This window comes from Girardinichthys multiradiatus, chromosome 7, assembly GCF_021462225.1.
Source record: "Girardinichthys multiradiatus isolate DD_20200921_A chromosome 7, DD_fGirMul_XY1, whole genome shotgun sequence".
Taxonomy (NCBI): Eukaryota; Metazoa; Chordata; class Actinopteri; order Cyprinodontiformes; family Goodeidae; genus Girardinichthys; species Girardinichthys multiradiatus.
In genome coordinates this window covers 25819607-25844280 of record NC_061800.1, presented here as the reverse complement: position 1 = coordinate 25844280, position 24674 = coordinate 25819607, and the positions used below count along the sequence as shown (strand labels likewise).

Sequence of the window (24674 nt, the reverse complement as noted above, 5' to 3'; positions counted from 1 at the left end):
TTATTTAACTTCCATTTCAGCCACAGTTTGGTCAGATTTCAGACAAAAGTAAATGTATAACAAATTTAGGACAGGATCAAATCTTGTCTAGAGTAAGGAAATGTCCCATTTGATTTTAATGAGTTAATTTCATAGACTTTAAAAGGCATATAAATCTTGTGCAGCAGAACAGTGAACTTATTACACTTTACTAACACCAATCTCCTTTCTGTGCTGTGCCAACTGGCTGCAAAATCTCTAGTTTTGATCTTTTTAAATAACTAAATCATCAAAGTCAACAGTAGATGCCAGACATTTTATTCAATTTTTACTTCAACAAATTCAACAAACACCTAAACACTGGAATGTTATAAAAATAATCTTAAGCTTGAACGTGTGCAACTACTGAACGAGTTGTTAGCTGTAAACATGAACACAGAACAGAAAGATTATTTATGCAACGCTCTAGAGAAGGTTAGGGTTTTTCACAGACTGTTATTCTGGGACTGTTGCGTTTAAATACTGAGCTGTGCTACATTCTTAACCAAAGGCTTCAAGACGCTGAGGTCTCGCAGGAGGGACAACACCCCCACACAATACCACACATCCCCAGTGTGGTCCACAGGAGCGCTGAAAGACTCAATCTGCACTCCCTCTGAGGCCAACACTCCTAAACAGACAACAATAGGACAGAAAATGTGTGTGTGAATTTAGAGAACAAAGAAACACTTCTAAACACTGCAATTTTGAAATCATAACTGCAATTTTCAATCCTAACTGAAAGTCTTTTAGAATGATTTGGATAGAAAGAGTAGATGTAGAGAAAACTCTGGAATTTTATACTGATTCTGTCAACTCATTTATCTACAAACCTTTTCTTCTTTGCGGTAAGGTTAAATTCAGATGCATGCCTCTTTTTTAATGAAAGATCATAATCTCTGCTTGAATAGAAGAAATAATGTGCCCAGGAATCTGCTGTCATTTCTATATATTTTACTTCTATGGTTCTACTGTTTATCAAGTTCCCCCAGCTTCTCTCACTCTCCAGTTATTTAGTTTGCAAAATACTTATTTAGAAAATAGATTTCAATGTTTTTAATAAATACAGATTTCATATGGGTGTGCACCAAAGTTCAGTACTAGGACCAAGGTTTCTTTTGTACATAACCAATATATAAAATTTCTAAATTGCTCATCTACTGTTTGCAGGTGATACAAATGCTCTGGAAATCACTTAAATTATCTATTTCCAATAATGAAAGAAAAACTAAACAAGTCAGCGGGTTAGTTTAATGGTAGTAAGTGTACTGTGAATCCTAGCTAAAAAACATAACAATAGCTTTGGACTTTTTTAGCTAACTGAAAAACGAAATCAAAAATGTCAAGGTCAGCTTAGAAGAAACAGGTTGGTCAGGTTAAAAGATTACTTTAAACCGAAAATACATGTATCCATGTGAGTTTTATAGTGCTGTATTTTCCACCTCACTAGGTGGATTTTGACCCAAATGTCTGTGTTCTTACCAGCCACAGAGGACAGCAGCTGAGGGCCAGCAGAGGCCTGGAGGAACAGCAAAGTTCCAGTGAGAGAGACGGGTTGCCTGAAGACACTGTCGCCCAGCTCCAGCAGGACAGGAACGCCTCCTCGAACTGATCCGCTCGCTTTATAGCTGCGGCCGTCTGCTACAACCTCCACCTTACACACACCTGCTGCCTCAGAAGCACGGTGGCTCTGTTTCACCTGGAAATACAGATCATATGAATTCAATTTATTTAACTAGCTGCCACGTGGGATTTAATATTATAGGACAACATCATACCACTATTCCACTCTCCTTGGCGAGGCTCAGGACGTTGATGAGATTAGCGCTACATTCAGATTCACGATTCAGAAGTCCCATGAGTACAGCTGAGGTCAAATAACCCCCGCAGGATTTCATGGAGTCCCCTGGTTTGCAGAAAACAGTTTATATTGTTAGGAGAAACTGAAAGCTGGCAATGCTTTTCATAGAAGAAAAGTTTATTTTATAAAAATATAACAAAAAAGGAAACTAGACCTTTACCCAACTGTAAGTATGAGACATATCTGCCCTTCCTGTATCAAATACTGTGCTGTTTCATTATTAGACCACTAGAGGGAAGTAAAACAAAGTCCTTCTGCAATTTTACAGATAAGCCCTCCTTTTAAGATTGTCGGCTATAAAAACAGGTTAGACCAGTCAGTAATTTGACCTTGAGTGGTGATGTGAGCTTGACTGAACAGTTTCTCAGAAGCACTGCAGGACTGAAGCACTGCTCCGACAGTTTCTCCAAGTTTGATCAGCTCCTGAGACTCCTGGGAAAATGTGCCGGCTAAAACCTGAGCATTTACCTGCAGGAAAAGGACACAGACACAATTAAAAATGTTACAAATTTTGACCGAAAACTAGGGGTGAGGGTGGCAGCGGTAGGGGTTTGTCCTGTTACCGGTGGGTTAATGGTTAACACCCCCGCTCTCTCGGTCTCAGTTGTTTTGCCCTTAAGCAAAACACTTCACCTGCCTTGCTTGCTGATGGTGGTCTGAGGGTTCGGTGGTGCCGGCAGCCTCATTTCTGTCAGTTTGCCCCAGGGCAGCTGTGGCTACAATGTAGCCCACCACTGTCAGTGTGTGAATGGGTGGATGACTGATTGTAGTGTAAAGTGCTTTGGGGTCCTTAGACTTTATAAAGCGCTATACAAGTGCAGGCTATTTACCATGTAATGATTTTTTTGTTTTATAGGTGCATGTCCTGATTTAGCTGTGCTTCTTTCAGAGTCATACAGCATCAGCATAGTAAGAAGGTCCTGTAGGTTGTTTACCAATTGAATTGGGGTTCAAGTTTAGAAAGCAGAAATATGCCAAAAGATTTTCTGCTGCTAAATCCTTTGCTTCTGGGGCTCATCTGTGTTAGGACAAAAGCTGCCCACCCATCATTCAGAACGAAACTCTCTGTATGAAAAATCCCAGCAGGAAAACATGTTAGTAGGATATTAAGTATTTTAATGGATTCATAAAAAAACAGGTGAGTTGGTTTGGGCTAGCTTGAACTAAAAACTACTGTGCCTAACAAAAGTATTTACACCTCTAAAACTTTCACATTTGATCACTTTACAACGACTAATGTTCCCTAAAACATTTCTGAGGCCCTTCACAGCACAGCTGTATTTATATCGGGATTCAGTTACAAACAGGTGTGTTAACCAATTATGCAATTGGTTGCACTGGATTTTATTTAGGGGTATCAGTAAAGTTGTAAGAAAAAAAAAAAAGAGATTCAAGTTGGCATTTTAGCTGGGCCACTCCAAAACATTAATATTCCCTCCAGTCAGAAGAAACATGTTTTTAAAGGTAAAAAAAAATATTCTAAATGCAAGACTACCACATGCAATTATATGTTTGAGCTTAACAGTATATGAATGGTTTAGAAAGGCAAACAGGCAAACTAATTTTAGGTCCTGCTGCTTTTAAATCTTAATTTTTTTCCCTTTTTACTTTTTTAGCAAAGAACGCAAATGGTTTAATAAGCAAAATTGAATTAAAAGGTTCAGGAGATTCGAGTGGCACTTACTGCTCCGACCAGGTTCTTGCCGTTCACCATGTCCACAATCTGCAGGGCGATGTCCTCCCCGCAGCGAGCCTGAGCTTCCTTCGTGCTGGCTCCAAGGTGAGGACAGCTGATGACATTAGGATGGTCCACCAGAGAACGGTTCTTGGGCGGCTCCTGCAGCCATAAACACAAACAGAAATGATCATTTAGAACTAGATCAGAGTTTGTGGCCAATTTCTAAATTATAGTTTTGTTAAGTTTCGACTTTCCGATACCAACTGTCACGTACTATATTTAACAGTATTCAGGAACAGAGAAGACGCCACATCATGGCCCGCAAGTTTCAAACATACACACAGCGAAAAGAAATGGGTTTATGGTCATTTTGGGATTCATCATTTTGGACATTAGCATAGGATGCGCTCATATCCCAAACCAGGCCTCAGATCATGTACACAGGTTTACATCAGTGTGACCTTCCGGTACAGCGGAGGAGATCAAACTGTGTTGCAGAATTATTAATCGTCACAAGTGAAAAATCCTGTTTAGCAGATTTCAGCAAATATTTTTATTGTTAGATGCGTGTTTTTTCTTCATCAACCAAACTATGTAGAAATTTAGGAAATATTTTTAGAAAGCTATGACTGAGTTTAGGATTTCTAAGGAGGATGGCTGTTGTACCTCTGGAAAGTTTTATTATATAGTCACAGTTTGCAAAGAACCTTTAATGTCCCAATCACAGGTTCCAGGTTGTAAGGAGATCTAGTTTCTGACCAGCAACACACTGGTCTGGAACAATTAAACACAGAATTGGTGGAATTCAGTCGCTGGCTAATTTCTCTATGCATCTCTATTAAAAACCAAAACTTGTTTTTGAAATTACAGACACTTCTTAGATTACTGAGAGATACTAGTGGCTGCGATTTCACCTCAACAAAGACATCGAGTCCAGCTCCTCCACATTGTCCAGACTCCAAAGCTCTGCATAGAGCTGCTTCATCAATGATGCCCCCTCTCGCACAGTTCACAACCTTCACTCCTTTCTTGCACTTTGCAAAGGTTTCATCATTGAGCAGACCTTAATGAATGAACATGACACACATCAGTCTGCATATTGTTGTTGTCTCTGCAATCCTATGAGGACAGTAAACCCTCACCAACTGTGGAGGGCATCAGGGGAGTGTGGACAGTTATGTAGTCACACTGTGGCCAGAGCTGCTCCAGAGACATCTGCTCCACCCCCCAGCTTGCCGACACCTCAGGTGGAGTAATTGGATCATAGCCGATCGTCTAGCAGGAAGAAAAGAAATAGTCTTGTAATATTTGTCCACGTGTTATAATCTCACAAGTCTTATCATGTTTGACTCTCATGACTCACCCTCATGCCAAAAGCTTGCATTCTTGTGGCAACCTCCTTTCCTATTCGTCCAAGCCCAACAATCCCGAGCACTTTGCCGTACAACTCTGCACCCATGAACTGTAAAAGTGAAAACAAAGAACCCCACGGCTAAATATGAGCCGAGCAGAACCATCTGCCACATTTGATTACTGACCATTGGTATGAACAATGGAGCCAACCATGCAACTTAAACTGCTATTCATGCCAAATCCAAACTTCACCCAGATGGTAATCTCTGCTTACCTTTTTGCGATCCCAGTTGCCTTGTTTCATCGACATTGCAGCTTGAGGGACATTTCTAGAGACCATAGGAAGATATTATTGGGACAAATAGCTATTTAGGCTAGTATTAAGGAAATATTTACAAAAGTGACTCCTCTTGCCTTGAGAGGCTCATCAGCATAGCACATGTCAGCTCGGCAGCACTAATCGTGTTACCACTCGGGGTACTGGAAATGAAATAAACTGGGCAGTGGGTTAAACTGTGTGGCACAGCGCACAGAATCTGTGCATAAAGCTGCACACTTACTTCATTACAACAATGCCCTTTTTGGTGGCGGCATCGACGTCCACATTGTCCACACCAGTCCCGGCTCTCCCAATAATTTTGAGATTATCAGCAGCCTTTATAACATCCGCTGTCACCTTGGTTGCAGATCTAACAACGAGGCCATCATAGTGCTAAAGTGTAAAGCAAAGCACAGAGTTACCATTGAATTTATATTAGCATTCATATAAATAAGCTAAGCCATGTCTAAACCAGGCACATGGAATTTTAACCTAATACCCAAAATGATTTCTAATATATGAACACCTTTTACTAAAATTTATTTAAATTAAAAGATAAATTACCAAACATACATTCATTGTATATACATGCTAGTCCTTGCAGGGTCGTTGGTCACAGGGCAGACAACCTTGCAATCACACACTAGTTCCTAATGGCAATTTCAGAGAAACCAATTACCTAACAGTCATTTTTTGGACTGTGGGAGTACCCAGAGAGAACCCACGTATGCAAGGAGAAAACGCATGAAAGACCCTAGACCAGGATTCATACCCAGGATTTTCTAGCTGCAAGGCAAGAGTGCTACCAACTGCTGATTTAAATTCTTAATTTCTCTTTGGGATTTTGTTTATACAGTTGTATTTAGGATTAAAAACGTTTTTAATGGAATCTGGACTTTGAATGGGCTAGTGAAGCACATGCACACATATAAAATAATTTGATTTTTGAAATCAAACAGTTTTTCCAGACCAAAACATCAATAATAACCTGTGGCTGTCTTTTACAGGAATGTAAGGCATGACGAATGATTATTACTTAAAAATTTTCACATGTTGGTGGTAACAGAAAGAAAGGGTAGATTAATGGTGTCCACATCTAACATTTTGCCCACGGCCCAACAGATTGTGTGTATGGCCCTGAATCTACAGCAGCATATTGCGGTGCACCCAGATTTAAAGGGCGGAGTTCACTAGAGGTGCATTAATCTACTTAAAAATTTATTTTACCACTTAACTTGGAAAAACATCCATCCCTGTTCCTCTCGGTGTGGATCTGATAAGAAGTGCACCATGTAGGAGTGTATGGAAGCAAATCGTTACCATATTTCAAATGAAAAAGCATTTTCAGAAATGCTTTTTCATTTTAAGAATGTGGCTGCATTGTTTGACTCATAAATAAAATTAATTATCAATAATCCTATTTGCATTTTAATTTTCTTCTTCACGACTGCACATTTTATGCCATAATCAAAAAGAAAACAAAGCGGACATTGTTTTTCGTTTTCGTGGTCTGCCCGCAAAGTACTGCCCAGAACTCAAAAACGAAAAAGCATTCCGAGCTGCGGGCGCAGCAGCGTGACGTCAGCAGCCGCTCTTCCTCAGCTCCCTGCTGACTGAGCTACCCATCTTGTTCGGTAGGGGGCGCTGTGCACGTCTGCATTGCATTACATTGCAAACGTGCCGAGAAATTGATTGAATTGCAGCAGAGCCGAGCTCAATTTGTGGCAGTGGCAGGCAGAACTGGTAGTTCCGGTGCTGCCACCGGAACTGCCACAGGGGATTCCGCGAGGATGCCAGAAGGTGCCAGACCGGCCGTAAAAAGCTTGCCAATGCGGTTGCCAGTTTTTGTGGAAGCTGGTGCTGATTATCGGCAAACGGGATGTCATTGTTGTTATAGCCTGTTACCTTTAAATAATGATTTCATTATTGATTATTATTTAATAAACAGCTTTAGACCCATAACATAAGGTGATTGTATTTACGTGACATGGAAAATAAATAGCACTATGTGTATGTGTGACGTGTTAAAAGGATGACGAAGATTTATTGCACAAACAGCCGGTTTATTATAAAGCATGAGCGGCTATTCTGAATTGTCACTCACAGAAAATTATAAATAAATGCTTAAAAACACGCTGGATGTCCCAGGCCATAAGGCTGCCACCGGAACTACCAGTTCTGCCTGCCACTACCACAAATTGAGCTCGGCTCTGCTGCAATTCAATCAATTTCTCGGCACGTTTGCAATGTAATGTAATGCAGACGTGCACAGCGCCCCCTACCGAACAAGATGGGTAGCTCAGTCAGCAGGGAGCTGAGGAAGAGCGGCTGCTGACGTCACGCTGCTGCGCCCGCAGCTCGGAATGCTTTTTCGTTTTCGAGTTCTGGGCAGTACTTTGCGGGCAGACCACGAAAACGAAAAAGCAATGTCTGCTTTGTTTTCTTTTTGATTATGGCATAAAATGTGCAGTCATGAAGAAGAAAATGCAAATAGGATGATTGATTACTAATTTTATTTATGGGTCAAATAATGCAGCCACATTCTGAAAATGAAAAAGCATTTCTGGAAATGCTTTTTCATTTGAAATATGGTAACGATTTGCTTCCATATTATATATAGGAGTGATGGGAATTCAGGGATGAGTTGCATCAGCTTCACAATGGGCGGAACTAAGCTGAAACCACTTTGCACAATTCAACATGATATAGAAAAACGTGCCTGAATTAGCGATGCACCTTAATGAATAATTAAGACAAATGATCTCCGCTCTGTTTTTTTTTTTGTTTGTTTTTTTGCGCTTTCCAAAAAGAAGTGCAGCGCACATTTTCAGCTGATGCAACTTTTCTTCCGCAAAAAAGCAGCAGGTTTACGCTCCTTCAAACACCGAGCCAGGAAAATATACGATGACAACACCAACCTTAATCTCTGCGATCAACTCCTCCTTTTTCATATTTTGCTTTTCAGTGACACGGATGCCGTGCTCCTCCAAGATGGCCCTGCAGCGAGGGTCCACACTTTCACTAATTAGCACAGTTCTGATGCAGATCGGAGCCATGTTGGTGGGGGTTTCTCTGCCTGCTGGTCGTCGGAGGGCCACTGGTGGATGTGCTGGTGAAATGATGGATACCGAGGGAGTCCCTGCCCCCGCTTCTTTTTAGGAGTTCTGAATGGTTCTCGCTGATTTCACACGATCCCCTTTTTAACTTGGTCCCGCCTCTCGCGCATCTCCTGTTCTGACGTAACCGCACGTGCACCCTGGAAACCAGTTCAGAAAATAATCCACCAAGAAACGCAAACCATTTACTGTTAAAAGAAGCGTTTGCATACATTATAAGATAATTCTTTACAGGTTTTTATTGAACTAAAATACTATCTAAGCACTCAAGCTGTAAAAAACCCAAAACGTTAGATATGATTACCACAAGATGAACAAACGGTAAATGTGCAAACACAAAACAGTAACAAAAATCATGCAAAACATAATTTGCATACAACAATAATGTATTTTAAAAAAAGAATTACAGTTAAAATTCTTAAAGTTTGCCCAACACTTTAATTCATGTTGAACCAAAGGATATTGGATATTTGGATATTGTTTAGAAGTAGTGTCAAAATAAGGTGAGATCTTTCCATGTAATCCATGCAACATTTAGTAACTGCTCACAGTTAACTCCATAAAAGTTACAATAAATATCCTTATATCCTTATGTGTAATCCCTGCAATAATTATTAAAACACACAGTAAAAGCAGTGAGGAGTGAAACAAGCATGTTCTCATATTCTGGAGCTGAGAGACTGAAGAGGCCTGTGTGGAGCCACATATTATCTGCCACATGTTATCTGTCTTATCTTTTGCAAAAATATGAACAAGTATATCCAAAGAAATGATGTATGATGATTTTATATTCTTTCACATGTATTAAATAAAATTAGTAGTCTTTGATTAACAACTTAAGTTGTTAATCAAAGACTACTAATGTATGATTGAAATGTGGTTAAGAACTGAGAATCAGAGGAAAAAACATTAAGGTTTGACATTCTCAATCAGCTATATATGAAAGAAATATAACATTAATCATTTGTAAAGCATGAATAAAAAGAATGAAGTGATGGTTTTGCAACAGTGTTTTAAAGTGAGTGCTGAAAGCTGAAGAATAAAATGTGTAATACTGTGTAAAGTTTCAAACTGAGCAGATTAGGGAAAGAACTGGAGGATGACAAGGAGTGACGAGAGCCGGCTGCATGCTGACAGCGACGGGAGGATGCGACTACAGACCAGCGTGGCTATTTTTGGCATCTCCAAGGCTGAGAAGCAGAATCAGTGGGTCACAATGACCATGATGAAAGTATTGAGCAATAATCAAGAAGCTGAGCTGAATAGGTTGCGCAATAACTAAGAAGCCTAATAAGGGCACTGACCGGTGCAAGCATCAAGCGCTATAAAAACAATGCTGAGAGCAGAAACGGGGTTGTTTCCTCGCAGAAGACCAGCGAACAAGATCTGACGGAGAGAAGAAGCTTGGATGGAAAAGGGACAAAGACACAGCCCCACTGGTCGACTGCATTAAAGAAGAGGATCAACCTGTGAGCCCAGAAAGGACTGTGCCTCAAAATTAAGAATCTGATTTCATCTAAAGCCTTTTTATCCAGACAACAGAAGTTAACTCGATCGGTGACCAGCTGATTGCTCTAAGTTTCAGGCTTCTGGAAGTCCTGAATCAACTTCATTTATGTCCCCGGGTTTCCTTCAACTCTTCAGCCTCTGGAAACTAATGTCTTCAGAGACATATAACAACAAAGATCCTGTTTAACCATCAAAGCCTGAAGCATCAGTGCCTGACACTTAGAGGAAGAAAACTGAAGATTAAGTCATATTCCCTTCAAGAAATCATTCGTTGTTACCAGAAGAATTTTTCTCCATCAGGTGCATGGATGAGCCTCCGTCTTCAAAGCCTCTTCAAACTCAGTAGTTTCAGCATCAGGGAAAGACAGGTTGAGTTGATTGATTCATTTCTATTATTGGAATTATTTTGTGTTGCCAAATTTAAGCTGTTACTGACCCCCGCAAAAGCGTTACTAATTAAAGAAAGCATATAAAATTCTAGTTAAATTGTGGACATTCAATTATTTGAGTTGGTTTTTCATTGGTGGTAAAAAGTCTTGTTGCCTGGTTCTAAGAAATTTTAGGAGGTTTTTATAGGTTGCCTTAGTCAAGTTTGTTAAAACAGCGCCCTTGGGGCTCGTGCTGAGCTACTAAAATTAACCTAGCCCATATACCAAGAGCCAGTTGTAAATTAGGGAATGAGCAGCCGTGAACAAAAGTGACTGTCGAAGGTGTGGATGACTGCGAGAGGCTACTCGGTCGCCCGGACCTCCAGTTGAAGAAGGGCGAGACTTTTGGATGAAGGCTGTCAGAGGCTAGGCGAGTCATTTCCCGACACCAGCTTAAACAGAACTTTCAGTAAACCTACTTAGTAAGATCCTTCAGGTTTAGGGAAGTCCGGACCCGTTGGATGGAGAGCTGGATTGAGCAATCCCTTTAGACATGGGGAAGTAGGAGGGAGGGGTTAGCTCATCGGACAACGAAAGGTGGCGCCCGAACAGGGACCCTGACAGAGATAAAGGGGCCCCATGAGAAGGATGCTCAGCAGAGAGATGTGTCTGCCTGAGCACCCTGGACCAACAGCCTGAAAGGGAGTAAGGTTGTCTGTGACTGATAAGGCTGTCAGTCACAACCCTCGCAGTAACTGCATAAGAGTGCAGGTGAGGATAGGGCTTTATTGAGGGTAGAATGACCAAACCCAGACAGTAAGGCTAGTAGCCAAATAGTCTTAATCCATCCCTACTCGAAGGATCCTTGAGAGGCTTTGGAGACGGACAACTCGAGACGACAAAGACATAGCGATGGACGAAGAGAAACGCAGGAATGGACGGAGCGGGGAGCTGAAGGACCGCTCCCGTCAACAGAACAACCGACATCAACACAGTTAGAGTTACACCGCATACCTACCGAGGTGCTGTTAGGTGGGGACGGATGTTCAACATGGGTTCCATCGGTAAAGAAAATGTTCTTCAATTTCAACAAAGAGCAATCGAAAGAAGCACTAGAGAGTGAGCTAACAGATCACCTCCAAAGAGATAATGTATTTTATTGTTCAGAGATAAAATATGGATATAGACTTGTCGTGGTGCCATGCCCCAAGGCAGTCCAGAAGAAGGAAGAAATTGGTCGATGGTTACGTTGGCGGACAGGGTTTATTGAACTATGGGGACTGGGGAAACTGATGTCACTGTACAGTCCATCCGAGAAATATGACCCGATCGTAAAGATGGTTTCTAGTGAGTCTGAACTAAATGGGTACCTCACAAGCCCCAACACCAGAGCCACGGCAAGGTTAAAAGAGTATGAACCGGAGATCAGAAGGATGAGCCAGTTCAAAGAAAAGCTCCGAGCCATGCAAGATGATGACAAAGAGAGTTTGCTTGAGGAGTGTAGAGACTCTGGACCGAACGGGTACCCTACAAACCCCGACATCAGAGCCCCGGCAAGCTTAAAAGAATATGAAACGGAGATCAGAAAGAAGAGCCAGTTCAAAGAAAGGCTTCGAACCATCCAAGATGGCGACAAAGTGAGTTTACTTGAGGAGTGTAGTGAGTCTGGCGGACCAGATCAAAGAAAAGACCACAGAGCTCACTTAGAGATACCAGCTTATGATTTAACTGAAGAAACAGAGAGTGAAGAAGAGGGCATCGAGTCAGAACAAGAGCAAGACCAAAGAAAAGCTGAACCCAGCCAAGAACCAACTATTACCCCATTCATCACAAAGTCGAAAGATGAGATACTTCAACAGATTGCTCTGGCCGGACAAGAACTGCAAGAGACTGCCAGGCGGAGAGCCCACTTATCAGCAGCCTTCGAGCGCCATAAGGGGAGCCTCCAACATATGGCCAACACCTCAAGCCACAGGGAACATGACCCCACACAAAGTAAAGTAAGAGACCTTACCTTCCAGTATGAACGAGAAACCAAAGAAAACAGTGCCAGTAACCAACCCAAAATGACAAGAAAGATGGATTTTGAAGGAAAAGAGCCAAGAAAGGTTAGTCAGAAGTCAGACAGAGTCATGATGAAGAAAGTCCTGGAGCCGATGCCCACAGATGCAAGACGAATTTCCCTGCAAAACGGGACTTGACTCTACCAAGTTATTGGAGACCCCTGGGGCATAGAGGGAGACGGACTGTTAGTTTTCACAAATGATAACTTCAAGATCCATAATACCAAATTCAGAAAGAGGTTAAGAGCCCAGGCAGGGGAAGATTACAAACAAGAGGTGCCATCAACCACGGCCTCAGAAGGGTAACAATATGCCTAGACGGACTGAGATCGCATAACCTGCCATGGGAGTCGGCAGAAAAAGTAGCCGTTGCAACAGCACACCATGTAGTCAAGAATCTGCTGACAGATGCCTCACTGACCGAAAGAGTCATCGTCACTTCCCTTAGCCAGCATGACAGTCGGAGGAAGAGAGAGCTGGCGTTAGTAGAAAGGATGGATGAGAAGAAGCCGAAAGATCCTCCTCAATTAGAGATATCAAGAATCAAACAAGGCAGTGAAATCAAACCACACCCTGATGAAAAACACTACCTGCATAAGAGTGAGACCAACCAAGTGTCCCGCCTGGAGAAAAGACCAAAATCAGCAAAAAGGGACGCAGCTGCCCCTTCAAGCTCCGTGCTGGCTGTGGAACGTAGCCTAGCTAGTTGCAGCCTGGAAGATCTAGATGAAACAGAGAAGGTTCCAACAAAAGATTTAAAAGCAAAGAAGAAGATAAGACAAAGTCTAGCCCAAGAGGAGATCCTGAGTCCATTTAAAATGGAGCCCTTGAACCCAGAAATAGAAGATAGTGAAATCAGTGGCTCGGAAGAAGAAGAACCATCAGAACAGGGGACCTCTGGGGCAGAGAGTGCTGACAGTGAAAGCCTGTTTTCAATCCCAGTGCAGCCGGTAACCCCTCACAAGCCACTCAAAGAAGGACAGAGAAAAGGGGAAAAGAAAGCAGTGGAAGTGTTTGACATCTATCGGGTCTCAGAAAGAATGGCCAGAGACCTGACATGGGGACCGGTTCAAGCGAATGATGGCCGTCGAGCGTACATACCAGAAGCTGGACAGAGAGACTATCACATCCCGGCTGTATGGGCTGACCGCCTGGAAGACAAAGTCGAACTCAGGGTAAAAGCAACAGTTGGAGAATGGGCCAACATCCTACTGATGCCATCATACCACACCCTAGCAACTTATCAGCCCCTGACCAGCAAGTTCAGATCTGCTTATTTTGGAGTTGTGCATGATGTGATGTTAAGAAGACTAAAGAAAGCCGCATATAAGTATGCACAAGAGATCGAGCGACAGGTTGATGAGCTGTCAGCCGAGGAAGAAGAAGAACCTCCACTGCCGTCAGCGCATGCTCCACAAACAAGCCCACAGAGAAGATGTCTGAACAACACACGGCATTCAGCCCTGAGGCTGATGTTTTTCGTGAGTACAAAAAGATCAAGACCTTAGTTAGAGAGAAAAGATCAGAAGAAAGTAATGAAGATTACATCAAAAATGTGTGGCCGATGATTACCAATGCTACTGAAAGTGACGAAGCTAAAAAGTTGTGGCTGAGCCATGTAACAGCCCATCCCTTAGACAAGCAAGGAACAGCTCAAAGCCATTATAGGAGGTTGGTGTTGGAAGACATGGATGATGAAGACTCCCAGATCAGAAGAGCTAGACTGCGCATGGCTGGAGGTCAGCGCCTTGCACCGGTGTGGTATGTGCTTAAGCAAACAATCTCACCAGCTAGATATATGAAGGCCCTCCGAGAAGTAACCCAAGGGAGGAGAGGAGAGATAGCTTTTGCCAAAATGCCGATGCACAACAGTTCCACAGATGGATCAAGCAGTAATTTCTTATGATCTAGAGCAGCAGTTTTATGAAGAAAGAAGAAAGAAAGAGACAGGACAAGGGGCCAAACCACCAACTAAGGCCAGTGTGAAAGCTCCAGCCAACCCTCCTAACAGACCACCGCTCCATAGAAGAGAAGAACCGCAAAGACGATTTTACGGACCACCAGCATCGCAAGGCCCACAAAAGAAAAACACCTTTCTCCCTAGAGAAGAGCACGACAAACTGTCCTCTGAAGAAAAGAAGGCCCTCTTCAAGTCCCGCAGATCAGGGACCGGGGGGCCTGCCAAGTAATGATGACATGGCTGCGAGTCACCCTGGAAAATGCCTACTGGAAGGGAGACGAAATCTACACAGAAGTGGGAGAAGAACCCTATCTAGTGGACACCGGGGCTGAGGTATCCATGACTCGCAGAGGCCTAAAGACGACAGGATACCTTATGGTCCAATTTGCCAACAGGACCGTAGAAGAGATGCTGTATGGAACTTGTCAAGGAATCATTTGGGTGAAGGGTCCATACAACCTCATCACCGTCACAGACTTGAAAGAACTCAATAAACCATGGGGAAAGCACAGCTCTCTATCTCAAAGGCTGAGGCAGCTACGGTCAAGGTTAGTAAAAGTAGGATCGACTCAGAGTGGAACCGGGGCTCAAGAGTGGTACAAAGCAGTAGATGTGCCAGAAGTAACTGAACAGAAGCTGAAAGAAAGCGACTTCTCCCCGGCTGGGAAAGAGAAGTTACGGAAGATCATCACCTCAGCTAATGTGGCCCGGTTCAAGAACGACTGTGGAGACCTGGGACTGAAATATGTACACCTCATAGAAGGTGGAGTGCCTCCGCCTGTTCGACAGTACCCCCTGAACCCGGGTGCTGTTGAAGAAATGGATAAAATAGTAAAAGAATTGAGCGCTTTAGGAATCATCAGAGAAGAGCTAAATCCCATCACAAACAGTCCCATTCAAGCAGTAAAGAAACCAGAGTCAGCAGGAGGAGGTTGGAGGCCAGTAATCAACTTCAAGGCCCTCAATCGAAGAACCATAGCAAACCGAGCCAGCCTAATCAATCCCCAAGGAGCATTGAAGACGCTAAGAGTCAAGAAATATAAATCCTGCATTGACTTAGCAAATGGATTTTTCTCCCTCAGACTCGCAAAGCAATCACAAGGCAAGACAGCATTTACACACAAAGGCAAGAGTTATGTGTGGCAAAGGTTACCTCAGGGGTACAAGAACTCCCCTAATGTGTTCCAGTCAGCTGTGATGGAAGTTTTGGGTGACCTAGGAGCAACAGTGTACATAGATGATGTGTTCATCGCAGACGACACCGAAGAGGAGCATCTGGAGAAACTGCAAACAGTGGTGGAGAGAATCACAGCAGCAGGTTTGAAGCTGAATCTCAAGAAATGCCAGTTTGGACAGTTTCAGGTGAACTACCTAGGGTTCCAAGTGACAACCGATTTGGGACTCTCAGAAGGATATCGAGAAAAGCTGGCACAAATCAAGCCACCTGAATCTGAAAATGATCTACAAAAGATTTTGGGACTCTGCAATTATGTGAGAGATCATGTTCCTAATTATCAAAGATATGCTAAGCCATTATATGCCTGTCTAAAGAAGCGAGAAGGAGAAGAAAAAATGACAAAGAAAAACTGGATATGGACTGCATCAAACCAGAACGACCTGGATAAGCTCAAAAGAGCAATCCAAGAAGCCGTGAGGTTGGAACCCAGGAGCTTGACTGACAAGTTGGTGGCCGAGATCAGCTGTGAAGATGAGGACTCCATGCTGAAAGTAAGCAATGAAAATGGGGGGTTAGTAACGTTGCGGATTTACACTCTGTCATCTGTAGAGAAGAAATTCCCTCAAGAAGAAAAAGAGTTAGCAGTGCTTGCTAGATACTGGAGCACCTTAAAAGACCTAGCACAAGGACAACAGATTAAAGTCATCACTCAGAGCCAAGTCCACAAGTATCTCAGGAAAGGGACGGTGGAAAGCACAAAAGCAACAAATACAAGGTGGGGAAGATGGGAAGACATCCTGCTGGGCCCCGACCTTGAGATTGGCCCAGCACAACCAGCCAACAAGAAAACACCCGTAGAGCCGTCTGTGACAGAAAGGCCGTCAGAGTGGGTTCTATACACTGATGGGTCGAAGAAAGGACTGGATCAGATGGCCTACTGGGGGTTTATTCTCAAACAGCACGGTCAAGAGAGGTGCCGCCAGAAAGGTAAAAATCCCGGTAGTGCACAGACGGGAGTGACAGCAGTACTGGAAGGAATGTTAGAGTTGATGAAGAGAAGAATCAAGACAGCAAAGATAATCACAGACAGCCACTGCTGTGCACAAGCTTTGCACGAAGACTTATCCATTTGGGAAGAGAATGGATTTGAAAGCGCCAAAGGAAAGTTAGTGGCCCATCACGACCTGTGGAAGAAGATTGCCAAGTTGAGAATGAGCCTGGAACTTGAAGTGGAGCACCAGAAGGCTCATACCCGAGAAGGCGCTCACTGGCGTGGAAACGATGAGGTGGATCGCTATGTCCAACAGAGAAAAGTTGTCTTTGTCGGGATTGAGAAGTGGGACTGAACGCCACAAGGACGGGCGGTCCCTGAAGAGTACGTGGATGAGGTAGTACGGAGCCTGAGTGCATGAGGCCTTAGGACATGCAGGCGTGCTGCCTACGCGTAAAGAATTGGAGGACCAGCACCTCTGGATCCCTATGAAACACATCCGCTGCGTACTACGGGACTGTGAAGTATGTGGTCAATACAACGCAGGACGCCGTGGACAGCGGCTGGAAGGTCTGACCATCAAGAGCACCATCCCCTGGGGCTCAGTGTGCATGGATGTCGTGGGCCCCATGGGGATAACAAGGAAGAAAGGTGAGAAATACCTCCTGGTGCTAGTAGACTCAATGTCAGGGTATGTAACTGTAAGAGCAGCAAGGAGAGCCAACGGCAGCAGTGTCGTTGCCATGCTGGAGCAAGTCTGTAGTTCCCTTGGAGTGCCTAAGGAACTGCGAACAGACAATGGGACTCATTTTCGCAATGCACAGGTTGACCACTGGTGCCAGAGACATGGAGTAATGAGAGTTTACTCTCCACCATACACTCCCCAAGCAAATGGAGTGGTGGAACACACCATAGGTCTGGTGAAAAACTGGATAGCAAAAAATGCTAATTCTCGTGACTGGAGCACCAAAGCTGTAGAAATAGGGCAAGCACTGAATGACAGACATCGAGTCAGTAGGCCCTCCCCTGCCGCAGAACTCAACCAATGACCATTTTCTTCACAAGAAGTGGGGCGGAGCTCCAATGAGAAAACAGGGAAGCCAACTCCTAAGGTGCCATTCCGTGAGGGACAACGAGTGTGGGTGAGAGCACGAGATCACCCTGTGTCGAAAGCAGTGAAACCCAAGTATGACACCACTGACATTGTGAAGCAAGTATTAGATCGTAACACAGTGTTGTTACAGAAGAGAGGGACCAAGGAGTTGAACAGCTCAAACCAATTCTCAGCTAAGGATAACCAGAAACCGGAGAGATGGCCAGTGAACCAAGCACCATGCCACCCTACATCAGACTGGCCACTGTATATGGGGTGGTTGCCATTCGAAGAACCACTTCAGGGCTTTGGGCAGGAAGAGCCTTGAAGAAATTGGAACTTGCTAAAAAAGGATTCCTGTCTACAGAAGATGAAATGCTGTGGTGGCGAGATGTCAAGGACTGTTGCGCAATCTGCTCGGGCCCAAGTCAGCTCAAAGTCCGCTGGGAAGGACCAGGACGAGAGAAACCACTACATCATAACACAGGTGGCGATGAGTTAGACAAACTGCCAGACAGGCCCGTCAAGGTAACAGACATCTTCATTCGTGGGGCATTCCGAATCACCACTCTCCCCAGAGTGGTTTTTGTGATCCAGTGGGATCTGCGTGAAGAAAAACCAAGGGAATTTACCTGCCTGTGGGATGGTTCATTTCTTAAGTACTGTGATTCCTGTGGAGCCCCGACAAGATCAGGAAGGCTGATGCAGGTGGTTCAGGCAGAGGGGTGGCAAATAAAGCGATTTTATGACCCACTCAGATCCTTTAAACCGCATCCTGCTGAAGGATAGCCTGCACCGTATAGACAAGCCACCCAGGACCAGAGGGTGTCGGCACTGCATTGGAACAACCTCCTGACAATGAAGAACAACAGACGCAGCCATGTGGATGGTTAGGGCCCTGGGAATTGACAACCTGGGCACAGTTAATATTAGAAGTTGTTGCAAATCCAGACCTCCCCTTGGAGGACTTGCCTGACACTCCCAAGGAAAGGGGTGCTCGGAATACAGGGCTATACTACTTCACCACCAGTCTAGATGCCTGGGGCAGCCAGGAAGCCAGGCCCAAACAGAAGGTGGGAGAGTTCATAGTAACCTCTGAAAACTGGCATCGCGATAGGGTGCTACAGATTCCAGGAACTGTGGCTCATTCGACAGACACACCCGCTGACCCTAGCTCCACCCAGAGGGTACAACTGGCAGTGCAAATGGTTGTAGTCCCATTTAGAGGTGTATACTTCGTAGGAGCAACAATAACAGTCTTCCCAGAACATCAAAAAGAAGACTCTGGAAAAGTAGAAGCAGCAGCCCCACACAGGAATAAACGCTCACATTCCTGGCCTTGGCATTCTTTGCCACAGAAGTGGAAATGGATGAGGAAAGACAAAAATTTACGGACCGACAAGGAAAAGGGACAAAAGTTGTCAAGCGTCAAAGGAAAAGAAAAACACAAAAAGAAGAATGTTATTCCCCATCAGGTTCCTATACAGACAACAGAGTTAAAATTGGGCCTAACACCTGGAATGGCCTGATTCATGGGGGATTCCATATTTGAAATTGCCATCAGGATTAGTTCTACTGGATACACCGAGAGCGGATTTTGCCCCTTTCTATCCAAACTCAGAGAGTTATTTTGTCTCTAATATAGAGTATCATAGAGCAGCAGATCTGCAAAAGCCTGACCATGCGGGGAAATGTCAAGCCTTGCCATGGAATGTAAGTAACCTTTTCCTCTCATATCGCAAAATATCCTGGCCTGGCAATGAAGGGCTTCACCCGCTGGACACTCAAGTTATACTCTCACCAGAAGCGCCTGAAAGCCTGCCATGGATATTCAATACAGTCCACCTTGAAGTGAAAGGAGCAGTTCTGGGAATCAGATGGGGACCGCATTATCAAGAATCATTACAAGGCATGTATTATGAAGTTTCAATAGCCGGCGCTGTAATTTGGGCCACATCACCTTCTATGTCAAGAGAAGTCAAGAGAAAAGAGCGCCAACCTGGTAGATATGTCTTCAACAACACGCAATTACCCATTTTGGTGAAAGAAAGCACAGTCTACCCTAACCCTCCACATCCACACTGTACCATTCCGGCTCGGCCGAGCTGTCGGGTTGAACTCAAGATTCACAGCCACCCGCTGTACACGTTAATCTGTATCCTGTCAGAAGTAGGGTTGGCTTACGAGACCTACAGACAAAGGCAGGCCGTAGACGGATATAACCTTGCAGGACCACAAATACAACCTGACTACTGGATAGTCTACCAGTGGACATGGGTGTGGAAGGGGTTGGAACCTGGATTGCCTTACCCATCACCTATTTATCAAACCCTGCTCAAAGGACGAGTGGACAGAACTGAAGAAGCAGATCAACTGGAATTAGCAGGCTATTCCCGAGGATAACCATGCGAGAGACTTATTCGGATATGATTCCTCTCAGTTATTTGGCTACTTTTAACGCCCAAGATGAAGAGCTTCCCGACGACCCTGACAACACAAGTCCCTCTACTCGACCCAAGCTATGGAAACGGATAAAGATTACGGATAAAGCGTCTTGTTTAAATACTTTTCTTAGGCTCTTTGCTTTGCTTATAGGCATTATTCTTTTGTTAATTATACTTTACCAAGCCAGAGTGGGACCATGGAACTTAACCCATGTCAAGGTCGCTCATGGTCCTTCAAAATATGCCAACCAAACTTGCTGGAACACAACTTCTCTGAACGTCTTTTTGCCTTGGACAGAATACCCTCCCCTAAAGAACCAGTCAGTGTTCTTTTGTGAAAGCCAAGAAACCAATTTCACCAGACTAAAGAAGATCATACAGAGAAACCCAACATGGATAAACGACTCCACAACCCAACAACTTGTCAATCGCACCTGGTCAATCTCCAACCTTGAACTCACTGATGAAGGAGTAATAATATGGGCGAGAATCCTGCACCGACTCATCCGTCGTACAATTCGCTGCAATTGGATTCACCCTGATCGAGGGGTCCCGGAGTGGCACTGCGACTGGGCCTGTCGGCCCTTAGTACAGTTTAAAGGCCACGGTTAATGGGAGCCTGAAGTTATCCACTAGGCTCCTTCAAGAGTTGTGACTTGCCCAGCCTGGTTTCCCTGTTGGGAATTTTGGGGAAAATACCAGTTAAATTGTGACGAGAATGTGTGAAGTATCTGCCCTTAGCCCCTCTTTATACTCATCGAGTCTACCTCTCCTTTATAACCTCCTGGTCGAAAATTATCTGGACTGAACATGAAGAATGGCCGAATACAACATTTCCCTGGGTTTGGAAGGCTTATGGTGTTCCTCACTTCAAAGGAGACTTCCCAGAGGGTGAAAGCCGAACACATGAAGGGTTGAAAGGACCTTATTATGCCGATATGTACGTCCAAAAACTACCTAAGCCAGATGAACTATTGAATGTAACGGCAGGAGATTTTAACAAAATTGACCAGTGTGTGGCACAACAAGTTTTTGACAGTCTTAACAACTCCGTGTGGTCAAGCAATGGAGCTTCCCCCCGATGTGACCTGTGGCAAGCTGACATTTCAGTCATGTCAACATGGCAATATGACTGCTCCGTCCTAAATACAATCAAAACAGCAAAGATGCTCCTGCAGGCCTGGGCAGAAGGGCGCAGCAGAGAGTGGTCCCGAACCTGGTGGGGATTGCAGGAGTATGAAGTTAAAGAATGGGTTATTCCCTGTTTGTCTCAGACTGATAACTACTGGGTTCAATACCAATATTTAGCAACGATTTACTCCAAAGAGCGAGACATTTGGCCGCAACCCTTCTATTGGCCGGAAAGATTTGTTCACCCAAGACTCTGGCGTATGGAGTGTAACACTGCCCATACATAGGCCTTGCCTGCAGACCCTGCCAAGAGCTCACAGGCTGGACTGAATTATGCCAATCCCATTATGATAATGAGTACAACACCTATGTACATGAAGTTGTGTGGAAGAAAATTGGAGGAGTGTGGAGAAGATCTCTCGGTGGAGGCTCGACCTGTGCCGAGACCGTACTGGGACACAATCTTAGGCATAGAAAAAGCATCATGGATGTTATTGTGCCTTTCATTCCCGATTCGGTAATTGCTCTGGCCGAATTGTATGCTTTTAGACAGCACTTATGCTCTGGCAGCATAGATAAGGGTTTAGACTGGGTAGGATACAATCTTTTCTACTCCAACTTCAGATGTAAGCCACCTAAAGAAACCTGGAAGAATTGTGGGGAGGGAGCGCATCAGCATGCTTGTAGTTGGTATGAGACATTAGGACACTCAGTCAGCAATGTAATTACTGCAGTTGCTCAGGAAGCTGGACACATTATAGGGGAAGGGGTTTCAGTAGTTGAAGGTTGGATCGCTAATTTGTTTATGATGCTATGGCCTTATTTGCTTGGTGCTGTAGGAGTGATTATTGTAGTCATAATATGTAAAGTCCTTGCGCAACAATTTCTTCGGTCCATGCTCAGGCCGGGAAGGAGGAGTTATCAGCCACTCCCCTTGAGGAAGGGGCCACCCCGGGTATAAGACCCAAGGCTTGGGGAGTTTGAGTCACTCTGAGTTCCGGGTTTGAAGAGAACGCTTGAGCCTAAGCCTTTGCAGTCGTTTATCATCATGACTACCAATTCTACCACTATCTCCGAATCTGTCTAAGTGAGTACAGTGGAGTTTTATGCGCTTCTCTGTGGATGGCTTTGCTATTGCCACACCGGGTCCTGGTCGGTCAGTCAACCATTATGGTTTCTCATCGTGCTTCAAGGCTAAACTAAATTAATCTTTGGCCATTTCTGGATACGCAGATGGGAAGTGGCGTTGTCGCTGTTTGCGTCCTATCTTTTGGGAAGGGTCAGTGTTGACTGGAAGAGAAGCCTAATGGTAGCGCTGTGGCTTTGTGTTGACACCATTGCTTTAATGCTTGAGATACTGCTGAGCGGACCCCATGCCACCCGTCGCACACCTGCTAAGATAGTTACTGCAATAATGGAGGCACTCTTAGCTTTTGGCGTCATCGCCTATTTAGGGCAATTAACTCTCTCTCTCAAAGGACAAGGCAAATGGATTTGGCTCGCAAAATTGGTTAGCTTGGGGGCTTGGAGCTTAGGATGGGGAGTACTCTCTCTCCTTTATTGGCTGCAACTCACTTCTGATCTAGCCATTATGGTTTGGCTTATGACCTATGCAGCTTTCTTCCATTACTCAGCTGCTTCCCCCGATGCCTTGTCGAGTGACAATCAACCACCACCCTTTCGCTCCCCTTGGCTGGCCGCCCAGAGACGGAACAGAGAAGTAGTCTAGCACTACAGTCTGATTTTCGCCCGCTAGAACGCATGCTTCTATGATTAGTTAATCTCTTCGTTTAGTTTTTAACCCTGGAGGTGATTATCCAGAGTTCACATTATGTTCCTGAAAAATCCACTTACAGGCCTCCAATATATCTCTCCAGGACACAGTCTCCTGTTCCAGATGTGGAATTTCAGCCTCAGTGCTCAGATACCTCTGGGTCACGCCTGAGGCGCACTGGTGTCACCACTGTCTCTCTATCGCTGTCAACTATGCTACAGTGACAAGTGTTTTCTGCATTGAGGGTCTTGGAGATCTTCCCTACATCTCCATGACCATGAGCCAAAATCTTCAGACACGATACAAGGTGACCTGGACATCGGCCTTCGGGGCTGCTGCACACACTTTTAAGATAAAGACACAGCAAGGGGGAATGTATCTCTCCATCATCAGTTACATCTGGAGAGATCCTAAAGATGAGTTCTGGTTGCTCACCCTCCATCTACTCGACGGGAGGGTTGTTGCTATTGGCGCCCATGGCTCCCTGATTCGCCGCCTCGGGGCACCGAGGTCCAGGGATGTCAGGTGTCAACCACTACTGCAGAGAGCAGCACTCAAACCTCTGTCACCACCAAGAGCGTCACCTGCCAAACTTCTGCAGGTGATGATGAAGAGCAACACCAGCCGGTCTCGCTGGAGGAGCTAGTCTCCCAGAATTCTCCAATAGGTGACTCCATGCGTGAGGAGACGGGCTCTCCACAGCTGTCTGATGGCTGGCTGGCCGAGGTAATGTCGATGATCCCTCCTCAACTCTTCTCCACTCCCTTTGCCCTTACCCCCACTCCTCTCGCCTATCCATAGCCCTGTTGACACCACCTCACAAGGGGAATCCGTTGTTGATGGGTCTCCCTCACCACCTGTCCTCCGGAAGGAGCCTGTGTCATCTCCCCTTCTGATGCATCCCGACTTCATCGACAAGTTTGAGGTTCTCGACGTCTGGTTCCCGACGCCAGTGCCCCGATCACCACATTACTCAGACTACTTGGAAGATGAGGTCCTCTCCTTGTGTGTTTATGATACAGACCTTGATTTTCTCTGACTTTTTGGACTTTAGGCATGGATACAGTCTGATCTCAAGAAGGGGGTATCAAAATAAGGTGAGATCTTTCCATGTAATCCATGCAACATTTAGTAACTGCTCACAGTTAACTCCATAAAAGTTACAATAAATATCGTTATATCCTTATGTGTAATCCATGCAATAATTATTAAAACACACAGTAAAAGCAGTGAGGAGTGAAACAAGCATGTTCTCATATTCTGGAGCTGAGAGACTGAAGAGGCCTGTGTGGAGCCACATATTATCTGCCACATGTTATCTGTCTTATCTTTTGCAAAAATATGAACAAGTATATCCAAAGAAATGATGTATGATGATTTTATATTCTTTCACATGTATTAAATAAAATGAGTAGTCTTTGATTAACAACTTAAGTTGTTAATCAAAGACTACTAATGTATGATTGAAATGTGGTTAAGAACTGAGAATTAGAGGAAAAAACATTAAGGTTTGACATTCTCAATCAGCTATATATGAAATAAATATAACATTAATCATTTGTAAAGCATGAATAAAAAGAATGAAGTGATGGTTTTGCAACAGTGTTTTAAAGTGAGTGCTGAAAGCTGAAGAATGAAATGTGTAATACTGTGTAAAGTTTCAAACTGAGCAGATTAGGGAAAGAACTGGAGGATGACAAGGAGTGACGAGAGCCGGCTGCATGCTGACAGCGACGGGAGGATGCGACTACAGACCATCGTGGCTATTTTTGGCATCTCCAAGGCTGAGAAGCAGAATCAGTGGGTCACAATGACCATG

The 24674-nt window shown here is 44.3% G+C and overlaps 1 protein-coding gene across 1 annotated transcript; it reads right to left on the bottom strand.

The window, feature by feature from the left end:
- Window positions 1-280: 280 nt before the first annotated feature.
- phgdh (phosphoglycerate dehydrogenase) lies at window positions 281-8397 on the bottom strand. Its single transcript, XM_047370272.1, has 12 exons — window positions 8148-8397; window positions 5471-5622; window positions 5325-5390; window positions 5185-5239; window positions 4921-5019; window positions 4700-4832; window positions 4472-4620; window positions 3564-3716; window positions 2209-2347; window positions 1797-1924; window positions 1501-1717; window positions 281-649 (listed from the first exon to the last, which is right to left on the bottom strand). Exons 1-12 carry the CDS (start codon window positions 8283-8285, stop codon window positions 495-497), a joined length of 1584 nt encoding a protein of 527 aa, XP_047226228.1. The 5' UTR covers window positions 8286-8397; the 3' UTR covers window positions 281-494.
- Window positions 8398-24674: the final 16277 nt, after the last annotated feature.